This window comes from Chionomys nivalis, chromosome 1 (assembly GCF_950005125.1).
Source record: "Chionomys nivalis chromosome 1, mChiNiv1.1, whole genome shotgun sequence".
Lineage (NCBI taxonomy): Eukaryota > Metazoa > Chordata > Mammalia > Rodentia > Cricetidae > Chionomys > Chionomys nivalis.
Window position 1 is genome coordinate 147,997,586 of NC_080086.1, and position 15,263 is coordinate 148,012,848.

Genomic DNA, 15,263 nt, shown 5'->3' on the forward strand with positions numbered 1-15,263 from the left:
GGATTTTCTACCTGAATCTTTTCAGTAGACAGACACATTACTTTCATCTTCATGTGGAGAACACACAGGAACAGATTCTCTGTTGAGCACTTGGCCTTCCTTAAAGACCTTACAAAATTAAATATGTTAGCTTCAGTCTCTTTATGTTTGTGAGGTGGGGTAGGATCATGAAAATGCCATGTGCACATGTGGAGATCAGAGAACAACTTACAAGATTCAGTTCTATCTTTCCATTATGTGTGTTCCAGCATGAACTCACATAAACTCATCGTGTGAGTTTACCCAAGGATTAAATTCAGGTCATTAGACTCAGCAACAAGCACCTTAACCAGCTGAGCCTTCTTGCCAGTCCTCCTGTTTCTTTCTAGTTATCTTCCTAACACAGTGATTGTAGTGTCATGGACTTTACCTCATATCCCCCACCCACCTTTGTCCAGCACCTAAAATTCTTACCTTCAGAAATATGTTGCTTTGTGTTGTGTGATAACTGCACCTTTCAGAAACTTTTCAGTGAAAATATGACTGACCTGATGGTCTAGTTTCCTTTCTGTTGCTGTGGTAAGATAGAACAATTTAGGGAAGGAAAGTATTTATTTCTGCTTACAGATTAGTCTATCAGTGAGGAAAGGAAATGACACCCACAGAAGGCTGGGCCAGCCCTCTTAGATCAGGTCATGATAGGACAGTGCCTCATAGACAAGCCTAATCTGATCTGAGTAATTCCTCAAGGCTGTATCCACTTGACAAAACTAGGATACAAATTCATTGTCACAGATAGCATGGTAAATTGGCAGATCATGCAGATTTGGAGAAAGTCAAAATAGTTTCAGGTGTATGATAAAGGCTGTAAGTAAGAAGAATGGAATCTGTGTGGTGGAGCCTTTATGGGGCTGTAGCCATCTTTTGGCTGGAGGGGAGTGGGAATGGGAGGACTCAGTTCTCCATCTGGACTCTACATGGGCAGGATTCATAGAAGGGACTCAGTGAAGCCTACCGAAGGAAAGGACTTTTGTTCTTGAAAAATTATAGTCTGGGCCTGGAGAGATGGTGGTTAAGAGCACTGGCTGCTCTTCCAGAGGACCTGGGTTCAATTCTCAGCACCCACATGGCAGCTCACAGTTGTCTGTAACTCCAGGGCCAGGGGATCTAACACCTTCATACCAATGCACATAAATTTAAATAAATTGTTAAAAAGAATGATAGTCTGTGGCAAGAAAAGCTGAGTAGGACCAAGGAAGAAAGGACATCCTATTTCAGTGTATATAATACATGGTGGCATGGTAGTGTGTGAAAACTTACATCCTGCCCTTCATACCTTTCCAGTTTTTCTACTTTCTTTTTAAAATATTTATTATGTGCATTGGCGATTTGCCATGGGTGTTGGGTTCCCTGAAACTGGAGTTACAGACAGGTGTGAGCTGCCATGTGGGTGTTGGAAATTAAACTGTAGACATCTGGAAGAGCAGCCAGTGCTCTTAACCACTGAGCCATCTCTCCAGCCCTAGCTTCCTATTTCCTCAACACCTAAGCACATATTTGCAGTGGCATATTCAGTAAAACTTAACTGATTTAAGATTTTGGTTTTGTTGTTTGTTTGTTTTTCCAAGACAGGGTTTCTCTGTGTAGCCTTGACTTTACTGGAATTCACTCAATAGGCCAGGCTGGTCTTGAACTCAAAGATATTTGCTTGCCTCTGACTCCCAAGTGCTGGAACCAAAGGTGTGCACCACCACCACCAGGCTTCAAACAGATTTTTTAAATGACTGAATTGTAAGGCACTAAATAATAGCTAACATGAGTAATTTATATTCTTAGTAGAAATGTTTACAAAGGACATTTTGGTTAACTTCCTAAAAGATGGTAACCATTACAATATTTTATGTAGCTAATGGTTACTAAACATAGTGTCTGACATACAATAACAGTTGAGTTTAAGATTAACTATCATTAAATATGTTAAAGAGAACAAGACTCAGGCATGGTGTTACGTGCCTCTAGTCTCACTTGAGACAAAGAGTTTGAGATGTGACTAGCATAGCAAGGTCTTGATTCAAAACTAAGAAAACTTGGAAGGTGTTTAAGAAATAGCATAAATTACAGGTCTCCAGGATTGAACTCAGGTCTTCAACAAGCATCTCTACTCTCTGAATTACCTTGCTACCCCTAAAGTTATTTTCATTCTTAAATTTGGAATGTAGGAAGCCCCTAAGACACATGTTAGGATTTATTTTTAATTAAGAGTATGAGCCTGTGTGTGGCTGTGAGTAAGGCTCACAACATGAGTCTAGCCGTGAAGGTCAAAAGAGGGTGTCAGATACTGTATTAGGGTTACCCCACTCCTGATACCAAAATCTGTGTTAGTCAGGGTCTCTAGAGCAATGCTTCTCAACTTTCCTGATTCTGCAATCCTTTAATATTCAGTTCCTCATGTTGTGGTGACCCCCAGCCATAACATTATTTTTGTTGCTTCTTCATAACTAGTTTTGCTACTGTTACAGATCATATTATAAATATATTACATTATATAATTTTCTAGTGGTCTTAGGTGATCCCTATAGAAGGGTTGTTCAACTCCCAAAGGGGTCATAACCCACAGCTTGGGAACACAGCTCTGGAGACACAGACCTGAGAGTGGGGGGTGAAGATTTACTAGAATGGCTTACAAGCTGGAGTCCAGCTAATCCAACAACTACTGTTTACCAATGGAAGGTACAAGAATCTAGTAATTGTTAAGCCCATGATGCCATTGTTGCATGTTTTACTCTTTTGGCTTTGGGGGGATACCACTCAGCTCCCAAATAAATCACACATGGAAGCTTATTCTTAGTTATAAACGTCCAACCTTAGCTGGACTTGTTTCTAGTCTACTTTTCTTAATTTTAAATTGTCCTGTCCACCTTAGGCTTTTTCTTTTCTTACTTCAGTGTATCTCACTTTCACTCCTACTCCATGGCTGGCTGGATAGCTGGATGGCTGGCCCCTGGTGTCCTCCTGTTCTTGTTCTTTCATTGCGCCTCCTATTTATATTGTCTGCAATCCCTGCCTGTCCTTGCTCCTGCCTCACTATTGGCCATTCAGCTCTTTATTAGCCCATCAGGTGTTTTAGACAAGCAAAGAATCACAGTTTCACAGAGTTAAACAAATGCAGCATAAACAAAAGCAACACACCTTAAAATAATATTCCCCAACACAGTTGGTCTTCAATATACACCAGAATTCTGAAGTGGGCTCTATTCCCAGTGAAGGAACAAACTAGCCATCAAGAGCAAGCAAAGAGGGCAAATTTCCTTGGTCCATGTCCGTTATATAGTCTGCCAGTGTTTCAAGGAGTGCGGCGCCTTGTTCGTCCCTGCCACCCAGCTAGCTTACACCCGGAATAACCAGAGAAACTGTATTAATTTAAAAACTGCCTGGCCCATTAGCTCTAACTTCTTATTGGCTAACTCTTACATCTTGATTTAGCCCATCTCCATTAATCTGTGTATCGCCACGTGGCAGTAGCTTACCAGAGATTCTAACCGGCATCCATCTTAGACAGAGGATCCATGGCTTCTCTTCTTCTGCCCTTCTTCCTCCCAGGATTCCCAGTTCTGTTTTCTCTGCCTACCTAAGTTCCGCCCTGCCAACTAAGCCAAGGCAGTTTGTTTGTTTGTTTGTTTGTTTGTTTGTTTGTTTGTTTATTTATTTATTTTTGGTTTTTCGAGACAGGGTTTCTCTGTGGTTTTGGAGCCTGTCCTGGATCTAGCTCTTGTAGACCAGGCTGGTCTCGAACTCACAGAGATCCGCCTGCCTCTGCCTCCCAAGTGCTGGGATTGGCAGTTTATTTATTAACCAATGAAAGCAACACAGAAACAGAAGGAACTCCTACACAATGCCAGCAGAAGGTGTAGCCCAGATAAAAGGTAGATCCTCCAACCTCAAAAGATCTGGATTAAAAGTGAGTCTTCCCACTTCAAATTATTTAAGAACAATTCCGGGGCTGGAGAAATGGCTCAGAGGTTAAGAGCATTGCCTGCTCTTCCAAAGGTCCTGAGCTCAATTCCCAGCAACAACATGGTGGCTTACAGCCATCTGTAATGGGGTCTGGTGCCCTCTTCTGGCCTGCAGACATACACACAGAATATTGTATACATAATAAATAAATATTAAAAGAAAAATTCCTCAGCTGGACTGTGGTGGCACATGCCTTTAATTCTAACACTTGGGAAGCAGAGGCAGGCAGATTTATTTCAGTGAGTTCAAGGCCAGCCTGGTCTACAAAGTAAGTTTCAGGCCAACCAGGACTGTTGTACAGAGAACCCTGTCTTTAAAAAGCCAGAAAGAAAATTTCCTCACAGGTATCTCTAGCTACTTGGGTTTTAGTTAATTCCAAATGTGGTCAAGTTGACAACCAAGAATAGTCACAGATTCCCTAGAGCTGAAGTTCAAAGCAGCTGTGAGCCACCCAACGTTGGTGCTGGGAAACTGTCCTGGATTCTTTGCAAGAGTAGTGTATGCTCTTAACCACTAAGCCCTCTTCCCAGGCCCTGGGCAGTTATTTTAATTTCAAGAATAAAAGGTGTTGGGGATCATTTAAAAGAATAAATGACTAGTCATTTTAGCCTAAATTTAAGTGAAGGTCATAGAAGGATAAAGTAACCGGTATCTTTTAAAATTACAGAGAATTTCCCATATAGTGTTCAGTGAATTGTGTGAAGTCATGGTGAGACCTAAGATTGACTGAGTTTATGTAGTTAAGTTGTATTTCTCTGATTAGTGGATTTGTACAATACATGAGATTGCCTTTAAAGAACTGCTCCCTATAGAATATATGGTGATTACTTTTGTTCTGTAGTATACAGTTTTATCTAATAAATATGTAAAAGTATTTATCTCTAGGCTTTCTGTGTCCATTGGATAAGACTAAAGCTTCAAAATGTGTAGACAGACACTGCTTGTTCGTTTCCTGGCTGCCCAGACTCAAAATAGTCACACAGGAATTATATTACTTAAAAACACTGCTTGGCCTATTAGCTTAGTCTTCTTATTGATTAACTCTTGCATCCTAAATTAACCCATTTCTATTATTCTGTGTATCGCCACAACCGGGTAAAGTTCCAGCGTCTGTCACTTTCAGTAGTCTCTTTGACTCCACCTACTTTCTATATCTCTGTTCGGACTTCCTGCTTGGCTTTATTCTGCCCTTCCATAGGTCCAAAGCAGCTTCTTTATTAACGAATGGTAATAAAACATATTCACAGCATACAGAGGGGAATCCCACGTCAAAAATGATGTCATATTTAGCTTGTAGTTGTTTGCCTGCCAGTAGGTATACCACCCAGTAACCCAAGGAGACAAAGATCCTGACTTAAGGTTAAAAACCTGAGTAATTAATGCTCTGTTTTCCCTATTGAAAAACAATGTTTATAATTAAGAGTTAAAAGTTCCTGCAAATGCACTTTCTTTCCTAAGAGATCAGCCCTTCTATTCTTAGGATATGTTCTAATCTAACGAACATTTTGTAGTAGGAGCTGCGGGCTGCATTCCTGCCACCCAGCTCACGGTCGCCTAGCTAGCTTATGCCCCGAAATAACAACACACAAATTGTATTTATTTAAACACTGCTTGGCCCATTATATCTAGCCTCTTCTCGGCTAACTTTCGCACCTGGACTAGCCCATTTCTAATAATGTGTGTAACATCCCAAGGTGCGCTTACCGGGAAGATTCTAGCCTACGTCCATCCTGGGTCGGAGCTTCATCGCATCTGCCCCAGAGAGGAGAGCTATCGAGTCTGAGCTCACTTCCTCTTCCTCCCAGCATTCTGTTCTGTTTACTCCACCCACCTATGTTCTAACCTATGAGGGCCAAGCAGTTTTTTTATTAACCAATGACCTTCCTCCATCATTTCCCCTTTTTCTGTTTAAAAAAAAAAGGAAGGCTTTAACATAGCAAAGTTACATATAACAAAAGTTATCAAGTAAAAATTACAGTTACAATATTTATATCTACTTTATCTTTTATAACTAAGGAAAACAACTATAACTATTCAACTCTATCAAAGACTCCAGAAGGATATAATATTACCTAAGTAAATGAGAAGTAAGCAACTTACAAAACTCTAGAAATCACAGAGACATCTCGCTGCCTGGACAGCCACCCAAAGTTCCTCTGTACCATTGGGGCATCCATCTTCGGCCTATAGGCCCATAGTATCCAGAGACATTTCCATGAAGCAGGAAATTTCAAAGTCAGTTCAGTCACTATCTACTGTGTCCTGCAGAATGTCTCGCAGACTCCTTCATGAATCAGGAACCCCGAAAGATCATCTCACCTTTAGGCAAGTTCAGTAGTCCTCTCTCTCTGCGGGTTCTCTGTGTCCAGTTTATGCAATAGTCCAGGCAAGAGCAGTTTTTTGCCCAAATGGCTATCAAACTCCATAAGGTGTCTCTTCGATGCCCATCTTCTTTCTTCTTGAAGTATATTGGTGCTGCCAGGAGCAGACGTGTCTCATTGTCATGAAAAACCCTAAGTTATTAAAACATTTAAAATACCATATTCTCTAGCCTTTGAAAGATATGATGAATGCCTATCTGAAATATATCCATGCACATCTTGAAAATCTAACATGACTACAAGCTTGACTATTATAGATGATTATTAACAACCTATATACATTACATTTTTACATGAACTACACAATCACAATACCTTAAGATCAGAAATACATATACATATAATAAAATTGACCTTAAATTTAAATCACTAAAGCAAAATCCATATCAATGCAAATTATTCAAATCTATATTACATCCCCCTTTAAATGTAAAAGAATATTTATAAACAATATTTGGGAACATGGGCACAGTTTTTTCTCTCCAAACTGCTTCCTGCTGAATGGCGGCGTCGCTAATTAGGTCTTTCATGGTATAACCTGTGTGCCAGGGTCATCTCAGTCGGCAGTTGAGTAAAGTGATTTTTTGAAGGTGTTCACAGCAACCCTTCGGGAGGGCATGGTCTATCATACCATATTGGAATAGAAACAATCCACAGAGTCTCATCCTCTGTGAAAAGAAAAGAAGAAACTCCTTTCCAAAGCATCATGTCCTTAGATCCAAATTTTAAAGTCAAGATAATTTCAAAATATCTGTCTTGGATTAGTTCAGCAGCATTTATAAACAAATATCTTTTAGCAGCTTTTGCTCCTTCCTCATTCAAACATTTCAAAGAGAGCATAATAGCATACAGTATCAAAATTCTCTGTGTATTTTCCATCTTTGTGCAGCTTTGTTTTAGCCTCTATTTCATTTATTTTTACTTTTATTTTATATTCTCTGTATATCTTTGTACTGGAATAACTCTGTAGACCAGGCTGTCCTTGAACTCTCAGAGATCTGCCTGTCTCTGCCTCCCAGGCATTGGGATTAAAGGCATGTGCTACCACACCTTGAAGTCACAGAGGTCAATCTCCCTCTGCCTCCCAAGTGTTGGGATTAAAGGTGTGTACTACCACACCCAACTACTTTCTTTCTTCCTTTTTTTTAACTTTTAAGAACTTTAACTTTTAGCCTGCATATATTTTTAACACACTGTAAATCATTTAAATGTTTTCTTCAACTTTGAATCTTTCTTTTACTGAATATCTCTCTTTTTGTGACCACATGAGTCTTTAATTTACTGAGCAATATGGGTAGGATTAAAGCCGTGGCTTTGCCTGCTAGATCCAGCCCATTCCTTAGCTTTCAGCCTCATGGCGGAGGTACCGCTGGAGCCATTTTTATTGCCACAAGTCTAAGTCTATGGCATTTCAAGGTCCCTGCCAGCAAGCAAGCTTCAGCAGCATGTGCTTGCAAACCACACAAACCGTCTGTCAGAGTTTGCCCTGGCCGGAAGGCCCAGAAAGCCAGCATTTTAAAACAGCACAGCTTTTTCCTGCTACGGCCTGAAAACAAACAAACATGCCTTCAGCTTTTCACCAACACCGTTTTAAGTGTTTCGTGGCAGGACCTCTTAAAAGAGCTGAGGGTTTTGCAGCTAAAGCTGAGTCAGGAAGCCTCTCTTAGATGAGAACACTTGTGTGCCTCTAGCAAGCAGAGCAGACCCAAGAAATTGCTGCCCCATGTTGGGCGCCATTCTGTAGTAGGAGCTGCAGGCTGCATTCCTGCCACCCAGCTCCCGGTCGCCTAGCTAGCTTATGCCCTGAAATAACAACACACAAATTGTATTTATTTAAACACTGCTTGGCCCATTATATCTAGCCTCTTCTCGGCTAACTTTCGCACCTGGACTAGCCCATTTCTAATAATGTGTGTAGCACCCCAAGGTGCGCTTACTGGGAAGATTCTAGCCTACGTCCATCCTGGGTCGGAGCTTCATCGCATCTGCCCCAGAGAGGAGAGCTATCGAGTTTGAGCTCACTTCCTCTTCCTCCCAGCATTCTGTTCTGTTTACTCCACCCACCTATGTTCTAACCTATGAGGGCCAAGCAGTTTTTTTTATTAACCAATGACCTTCCTCCATCAAGATTTGACACAACAGATGCTAGCAAGATATAAATATCGGTTTGATATTCTTATAGGGACCCCAGCAGTAACATTTATACACAGTGCTTTGCTCAGTGAGATTGAGAATTGTTTGGATTCTTGCCTGATCCTGATAATTTAAATTATTTTGGAAAGCAGCAGGAACAAATGTCAGTATATTATACCTTTGTCAACGTTACCCATGCACATATGTGGTAGATGGGTAGAAGCATCCTTGGATAACACAAAACAAAGTGATAAGCCTGGCTTTGTAGCACAAATTCTAGCTGGTCTTAACTAATCAAAACCCAGAATCAGATATAGGAATTAAAGCTGAAGATCAGAGAAGCAGAGCAGTAAGCCACTAGAGTGACCTTATACCTCTACCAATGCTCATACCAAAGGGCAATTAAAGGTGTGTGCCACCACTCCTGGCTCTAGTGGCTTAACTCTGCACTCTAATCTTCAGGCAAGATTATTTATTAAAACAAACAAAAAAACCACATTTCCTCTTTTATCTAAAATAAAAAAGACTATAACTAATATAAGAAAACCGATATACAATAAGTACAGAAACTATATATAATATATACAGGCAATAAGTACATCAACAATGTCTAGTCATTTGCATTTGACAAATTGAGAGAAAATACTCCATTATCTATCCTATCTTGGTGAGGCAAAGTCCTGTACCTGATTCACTTTCTATCATAACTTGCATTACCGTCCAAAGCTGTCTCTGACACCTCTCAACCTTACATACTTACACCTCTCTAGTGAGCTGCTTTTCTGTGTCTGGTAAACAACTATAACTATCTAGTCTTCAACTCATTCAGTTTAAACTGGTGATAGTCTAAACCCAAACATTTTAATGTGCAATCTAATAAGTAAACACACCCATGATCTTTGTATTATCTTTCTTTATCTGTGTTTTGTCATTTCTGGTTTCCATTTCTGAAAGCTTACTGTTCTGTCTTGTTTCAGGATTACAGCTGGACAGACATTCGCTGCCCCTTTGAAAAACGAAGAGATGCAGCTTGTGTGTTTTGGGACAATGTAGTATACATTTTGGGTGGTTCTCAGCTTTTCCCCATAAAGCGAATGGATTGCTACAATGTTGTAAAGGATAGCTGGTATTCCAAACTGGGTCCTCCAACACCTCGAGACAGCCTTGCTGCCTGTGCTGCAGAAGGCAAAATTTATACATCTGGAGGTTCAGAAGTAGGTAAGACCCTGTTGATATCTTTAAACAGAAGTATTTTAATCCAAGTATCTTGGCATTCATATTTTCCAAAAATTAGGAAGATTTGTCAAGATACTTTGGTAATTTAATGTCTGCTAACATTGTAGAGCTTATTCCCTTGTAAATTTACCTTAATCCTTCACATTCATCGGCAAGAGTGCCAGCATTCTGGGACTAGAGAGATGGCTCAGTAATTAAAGGTACATACTGTTATTCCAGAGGACCTGAGTTCAATTCCTTGTAGCCACATCAGATAGGCTTACAACCACTTTTAACTCCAGCTCTGAAGGACATCCAATAATTTTGGTCTCTGTAGGCACCTGCATGCTATTCATAGACACATATACATAATTAAAAATAACAAAAAAATATAATGGCATCTTTCTAGATAAATAGCCGTCGTTTTATTGTGATGAAATGATAGTTAACAGTATCTTAATTTTACTTATGGATTACCTGTTTTAGGGTAGGTAATGTTATTTCCTTTAAAGGTTTCAGAGTTGGCTTAGTCACTGATCCAGTAAGAACATGTTACTTGTAATCTGTATTATCTTTGTTTCCTTTGTATCTTAAGAATGTATGTTCTTGGTGGCTGGAGAGATGGCTCAGAGGAATAGAGCACTGGCTGCTCTTCCAGAGGTCCTGAGTTGTGAGCACAGGCTCACAAACATCTGTAATAAGATCTGGTGTCCTCTTCTGTACTGCAGGATACATGAAGGAAGAAACTTATATACATAATAAATAAAAATCTTTAAAAAAAAAAAAAGAATGTATGTTCTTTTTATCTTCTTTCTGTTTTTTGAGTTAGAGTCTCTTACTTCATAGCCCAAGGTGGTCTTGAACTCATCATCTGCCTGCCTCCATCTTCTGAGTGCTGGGATCACATATATGAACCACTATATCCCCAGCTCAAGAATAATTATATTCATTTGCTTTTAAAAAAAGAAAAAGTGTGAGGAGTTGGTTGGTTGGTTTGGAGATTGGGTCTCCTGTACCCAGGCCGCCTTCCCACTTACTGTGTAGCTGATCTTAACTTCTGATCTTCCAACTCTATCTCCCAAGTGCTGGGATTACAAGCTTGTGCCACCATGACCACTAATATGCAGTGCAGAGTGTCAAACCTAGGGTTTTGTGACTAGTAGGCCAGTAGTCTACCAACAAAATTACATCCCCAGGATCTGCTTTAAATCTTTGTGTTAATGGATCACAGTAGGGTGTAGGTATAAGTATAAATACTTGTCTAATTGATAATGTTTTAGGGTCAGTGTTTTTCTAAATGAATATTCTAGGTACAGCCTAGGATTATAGATTTTATAGAATAGCATAGAATTTTAGATTTCTTATACTTTTCTCTTTTCAAGTAATTACTTACATAGTGAACTTCTGAAGAAAGCCAGGAAGACCAAGTAAGCCTAAGGTGTAGATTTTAAAAGGCTCTCTGTATCTTTGGTGACTTTGTATATATAGCTCAGAAAATGTTTTACTTTGGGTTAGCATACTTACTTGTGGTAATTTTTTTATTTTTGGTTTTTTATTCTAAGTTTTACCTACTACTACTATACACCTTTAATCCCAGCACTGAGGCAAAGACAGGCTATTTCTGTGAACCTGAGACAGCCTGGCCTACATATCAAGGTCCAGGACATCCAAGGTTACATAGTAGGATCCCAAAAAGAAAAAATAAAGTTCCAAGGTCTTTTTTATTTTTATTAGCACTTATTCTTTAATGAGATTATTTACAAAATTCTTACTGAGCTTCTACAATATGTAAAAGTTGTAAAACATAGTGAATGTATGTTTTGCTCTTAAAATACCCATTTTTAATATATTTAATATTTAAAATACCAGACAGAAATACACATTGATACCTTGATGTTGTACTTAAAAGTAGGGACCAGGATGACTTCAGGACTCATCTGCATATAGTTTTATTAATGTGCCAGGCAGTTATAGAATACTAAGTAAATCTTAGAATATTGTCATATAGTCATTTTGTATTTTAAGGTTTAGATTTAAGTAGACTAGGCTGGTCCCATACTCATAGAGATCCACCTGCCTCTGCCTCCCAAGTGCTGGGATTAAAAAAAAAAAACCTTACATTTGGAACTTAGATAGTTCTTATCATGCACAACTGACTTTGAAGACTGTATAGTGGCTCTTGTGTTCTTTTTCTAAAATTTAAATACTAATAAATCTGTCCAACAGATTCTTTTGTTTTAATGTTTTCCAAGGCCCATACAATATCTGAGCTTTTTCTTAAGTTATTGTGGCAAGTAGAAAAATGAAATCTACACACCTAAATTCTTCCCTCTCTTCATTTAACTCTATAGTCATTTCCCTACAAACCCACACCGAGCCAAGTATAACTTTTCCAGGGAGGGTGTTGAAACATGACCCCTCCATACCCTAGGCTTGCCTCACATTCACAGTCCTCAGCCTCTTAATTTGAGTGTTTTTCTTTACAGGAAACTCAGCTCTGTATTTATTTGAGTGCTATGATACAAGAACTGAAAGTTGGCACACGAAGCCCAGCATGCTCACTCAGCGCTGCAGCCATGGAATGGTGGAGGCCAATGGCCTCATCTATGTTTGTGGTGGAAGCTTAGGGAACAATGTTTCTGGGAGAGTGCTTAGTTCCTGTGAAGTATATGATCCTGCCACAGAAACGTATGTATCTGTTTTAAATGAGCTGTCAGTGTTGTGTTATATTCCATAAGCTCATTGAGTGAAGATACCAAAAAGTAAAAGGAACCCAACAGAAATTTAATTCTCCTTTTAAGAATATACATTCACTTGAATAGCCTGTGACCTTAGGAAATAACTTGACCTTGTCACACATAGGAGCTCCTCTTTCTGAACCTGCTTGTTAAGTAAATTTGAATAAGATACACCTGATTGGTCCATCAGACTCATAAATGTAGGGGAGAAGGAAAGAAAGCTTAGAATTAAATAGTTTTGTCCTTAAGGAGCAATATTACAAATTAGTTCTTGGCATTAATCATTGTCCTAGGTGTGTCTTGGGGTTCATATCTCCCAAAGTGCATCTGAATCAGTATTTGTTAATAAAATTAATATTGAATCATGTGGGAAACAAGTAACTTACTTGAAAGGCAAAATGCTGAGCTGGGTGTGGTAGTACATACCTATACTCCTAGGACTGAGAAGACTGAGGCAAGAGAATGTCCATGAGTTTGAGGCCTGCCTGGGGGAAAACAAGAGACCCTGTCTGAAGAAAAAAAAAACAAGAGGAAAAGTTTTCATTATAAAATAATATTGATCTGTCTGTGCTTTCTATTTTTAAATAATCTAAAGGAACACAATAACCTTTTCCCAAATAAAAGTGCAGTTGTAGTTTTTTATTTTCATTTTTTTTTATTCAACTCATCACCAAGAGTTAGCACCAAAAAGCCACTGGCCTTGTGTTGACAGAGGTTTCTGTCCCACCTGGTCCCATGGTTCCAAAGAAACACACAGAGGTCTACATTAATTATAAACAGGTTGGCCTATTAGCTCAAGCTTCTTATTAACTCTTACATTAGCCCATAATTCTTGTCTATACTAGCCACATGGCTTGGTACCTTTTATCAGCAAAGCAGTCACATCTTGCTTCCTTTGTGTCTAGGTGACAACTGCAGATTCAGCCTTTCCTCTTCCCAGAATTCTCCTGTTCTTGTCACCCTGCCTCTACTTCCTGTTTGGTTACTGGCCAATCAGCGTTTTATTAAAGCAATACAACTGATAAACCTTTACAGAGTACAAGATCATTGTCCCACAGCAGTCTTGAAATTTACTTTTTACTAAAGAAATCTCTTGGGCTCAAATGAATTGCAGTCCAGTGCTTTTCAAACCTGTACTTGTCCCAGACCATGCTGGGGTCCCATGTTCTTGTCCTTTCGTCCACCCATTGAGCTGTTTATCCATTCCACTTTGTCCTAAACCACACTCAGGGGAGTGTCCTCCCCCTTTACAATCTTCTATTTACCTCCTATAAATCCTATGCTCAAAATATGTTATAGTACTCTAATTGGGAAACTGAACTGTGGTCTCTTTGTGCTGTTGCTTTCAATTAAAAAAAAAAACGACATTTATAAAATGTGTCTTAGTTAGGGATTCTATTGCTATGAAAAGATGCCATGAATATGGCAACTGTTAGAAACATTTCATCAGAGCCGGAGTACAGTTCAGAGTTTCAGTTCATTGTCATGGTGGGAAGCATGGTGGCATGCAGGCAGACATGATGCTGGAGAAGTGGCTGACAGTCCTATATCTTGCAGGCAACAGGAATCTTGAGCATATATGAATGGTATCTTGAGTATCTATGATACCTCAAAGCTCACCTCCACAGTGACATACTTCCTCCAACAAGACCACACAAGGTCACATCTCCTAATAGTGCCACTCCCTTTGGGGAGCTATTTTCTTTCAAACTACCACACAGGTAGATCCCAAGAACTGATTGACTAACCAGGGAGGACCCTCTTTCAAGACAGATAAGGCAAAGAACAGTAAAGGAAGACAGCTCTGGCCTCTGCATTTCCATGCACACAGGCCCTACCCAGACACAAGTTTTGAATAAATACAAAGAAATAGAAATCTGTAATCTTGGGTTTTTTAACTAGCTGAATATTTAGTTTTGCAAATATGTAAAAACTTTAAAGATTTAGCATCTCTTTTATTATATTGGACTTGTGTTTTAAATTTGTATTCTCTTAACATTCTGTTGATACTCTTTTAATTTTCATAAGTAAAATGTTACCTGAGTTTGGAAAGATGGCTTGGTGTCTAGGAACACAGAGTATTCTTTTTTTTTTTTTTTTTTTTTTTTTTGAGACAGGGTTTCTCTGTAGCTTTGGAGCCTTTCCCGGAACTAGCTCTGTAGACCAGGCTGGTCTCGAACTCACAGAGATCCGCCTGCCTCTGCCTCCCAAGTGCTGGGATTAAAGGCGTGCGCCACCCCGCCCCAGAGTATTCTTCCAAAGGACCTGGGTTCAGTTTCCAGCTACCACCACCACAATGGCTCACGGCCATTCTCCAGGTTTAAGGGATCCAGTGTCCTTTGCTGACCTTGGTCACTAGGCACAAATGTGGTGCACAGACATACATGCAGGCAAAACACATAGATAAAGTAAATAATAAATCTAAAAAGAAAAACTAAATGCTGAACCTTCAGGTTGAAAACTGGAAAGTAAGGTGAACCCTTTACGTGTACATTACTAAACTGTCAAACTGCCCCCCATAAAAACATTATTCAAAACCACTTGAGTGTTTTCTAGCCTTCAGGCTCCGTAGGTGTATACTTGTATGAAACATGGTAGTCAATGAGCATTTGTTAGGATAACAGGCCTGTCCCATTAGAGCTGTTTTACTTCTTGTCAATAAGAACACTAAAAACTTTTTCCCCCCAGATGGACTGAGCTGTGTTCAATGATTGAGCCCAGGAAGAATCATGGACTGGTGTTTGTAAAGGACAAGATATTTGCTGTGGGTGGCCAGAATGGTTTAGGTATATGATGTTAACTT

The 15,263-nt window shown here is 39.4% G+C and overlaps 1 protein-coding gene across 1 annotated transcript in view; it reads left to right on the forward strand.

The window, feature by feature from the left end:
- The window catches only part of Klhl7 (kelch like family member 7), a 60,239-nt gene that overhangs the window by 42,689 nt on the left and 2,287 nt on the right, over positions 1-15,263 (forward strand). Inside the window, exons 8-10 of the mRNA XM_057776104.1 lie at positions 9,485-9,725; positions 12,209-12,410; positions 15,149-15,246. Coding sequence (XP_057632087.1) covers positions 9,485-9,725; positions 12,209-12,410; positions 15,149-15,246 — 541 coding nt within the window. The remainder of the gene's footprint in view (positions 1-9,484; positions 9,726-12,208; positions 12,411-15,148; positions 15,247-15,263) is intronic.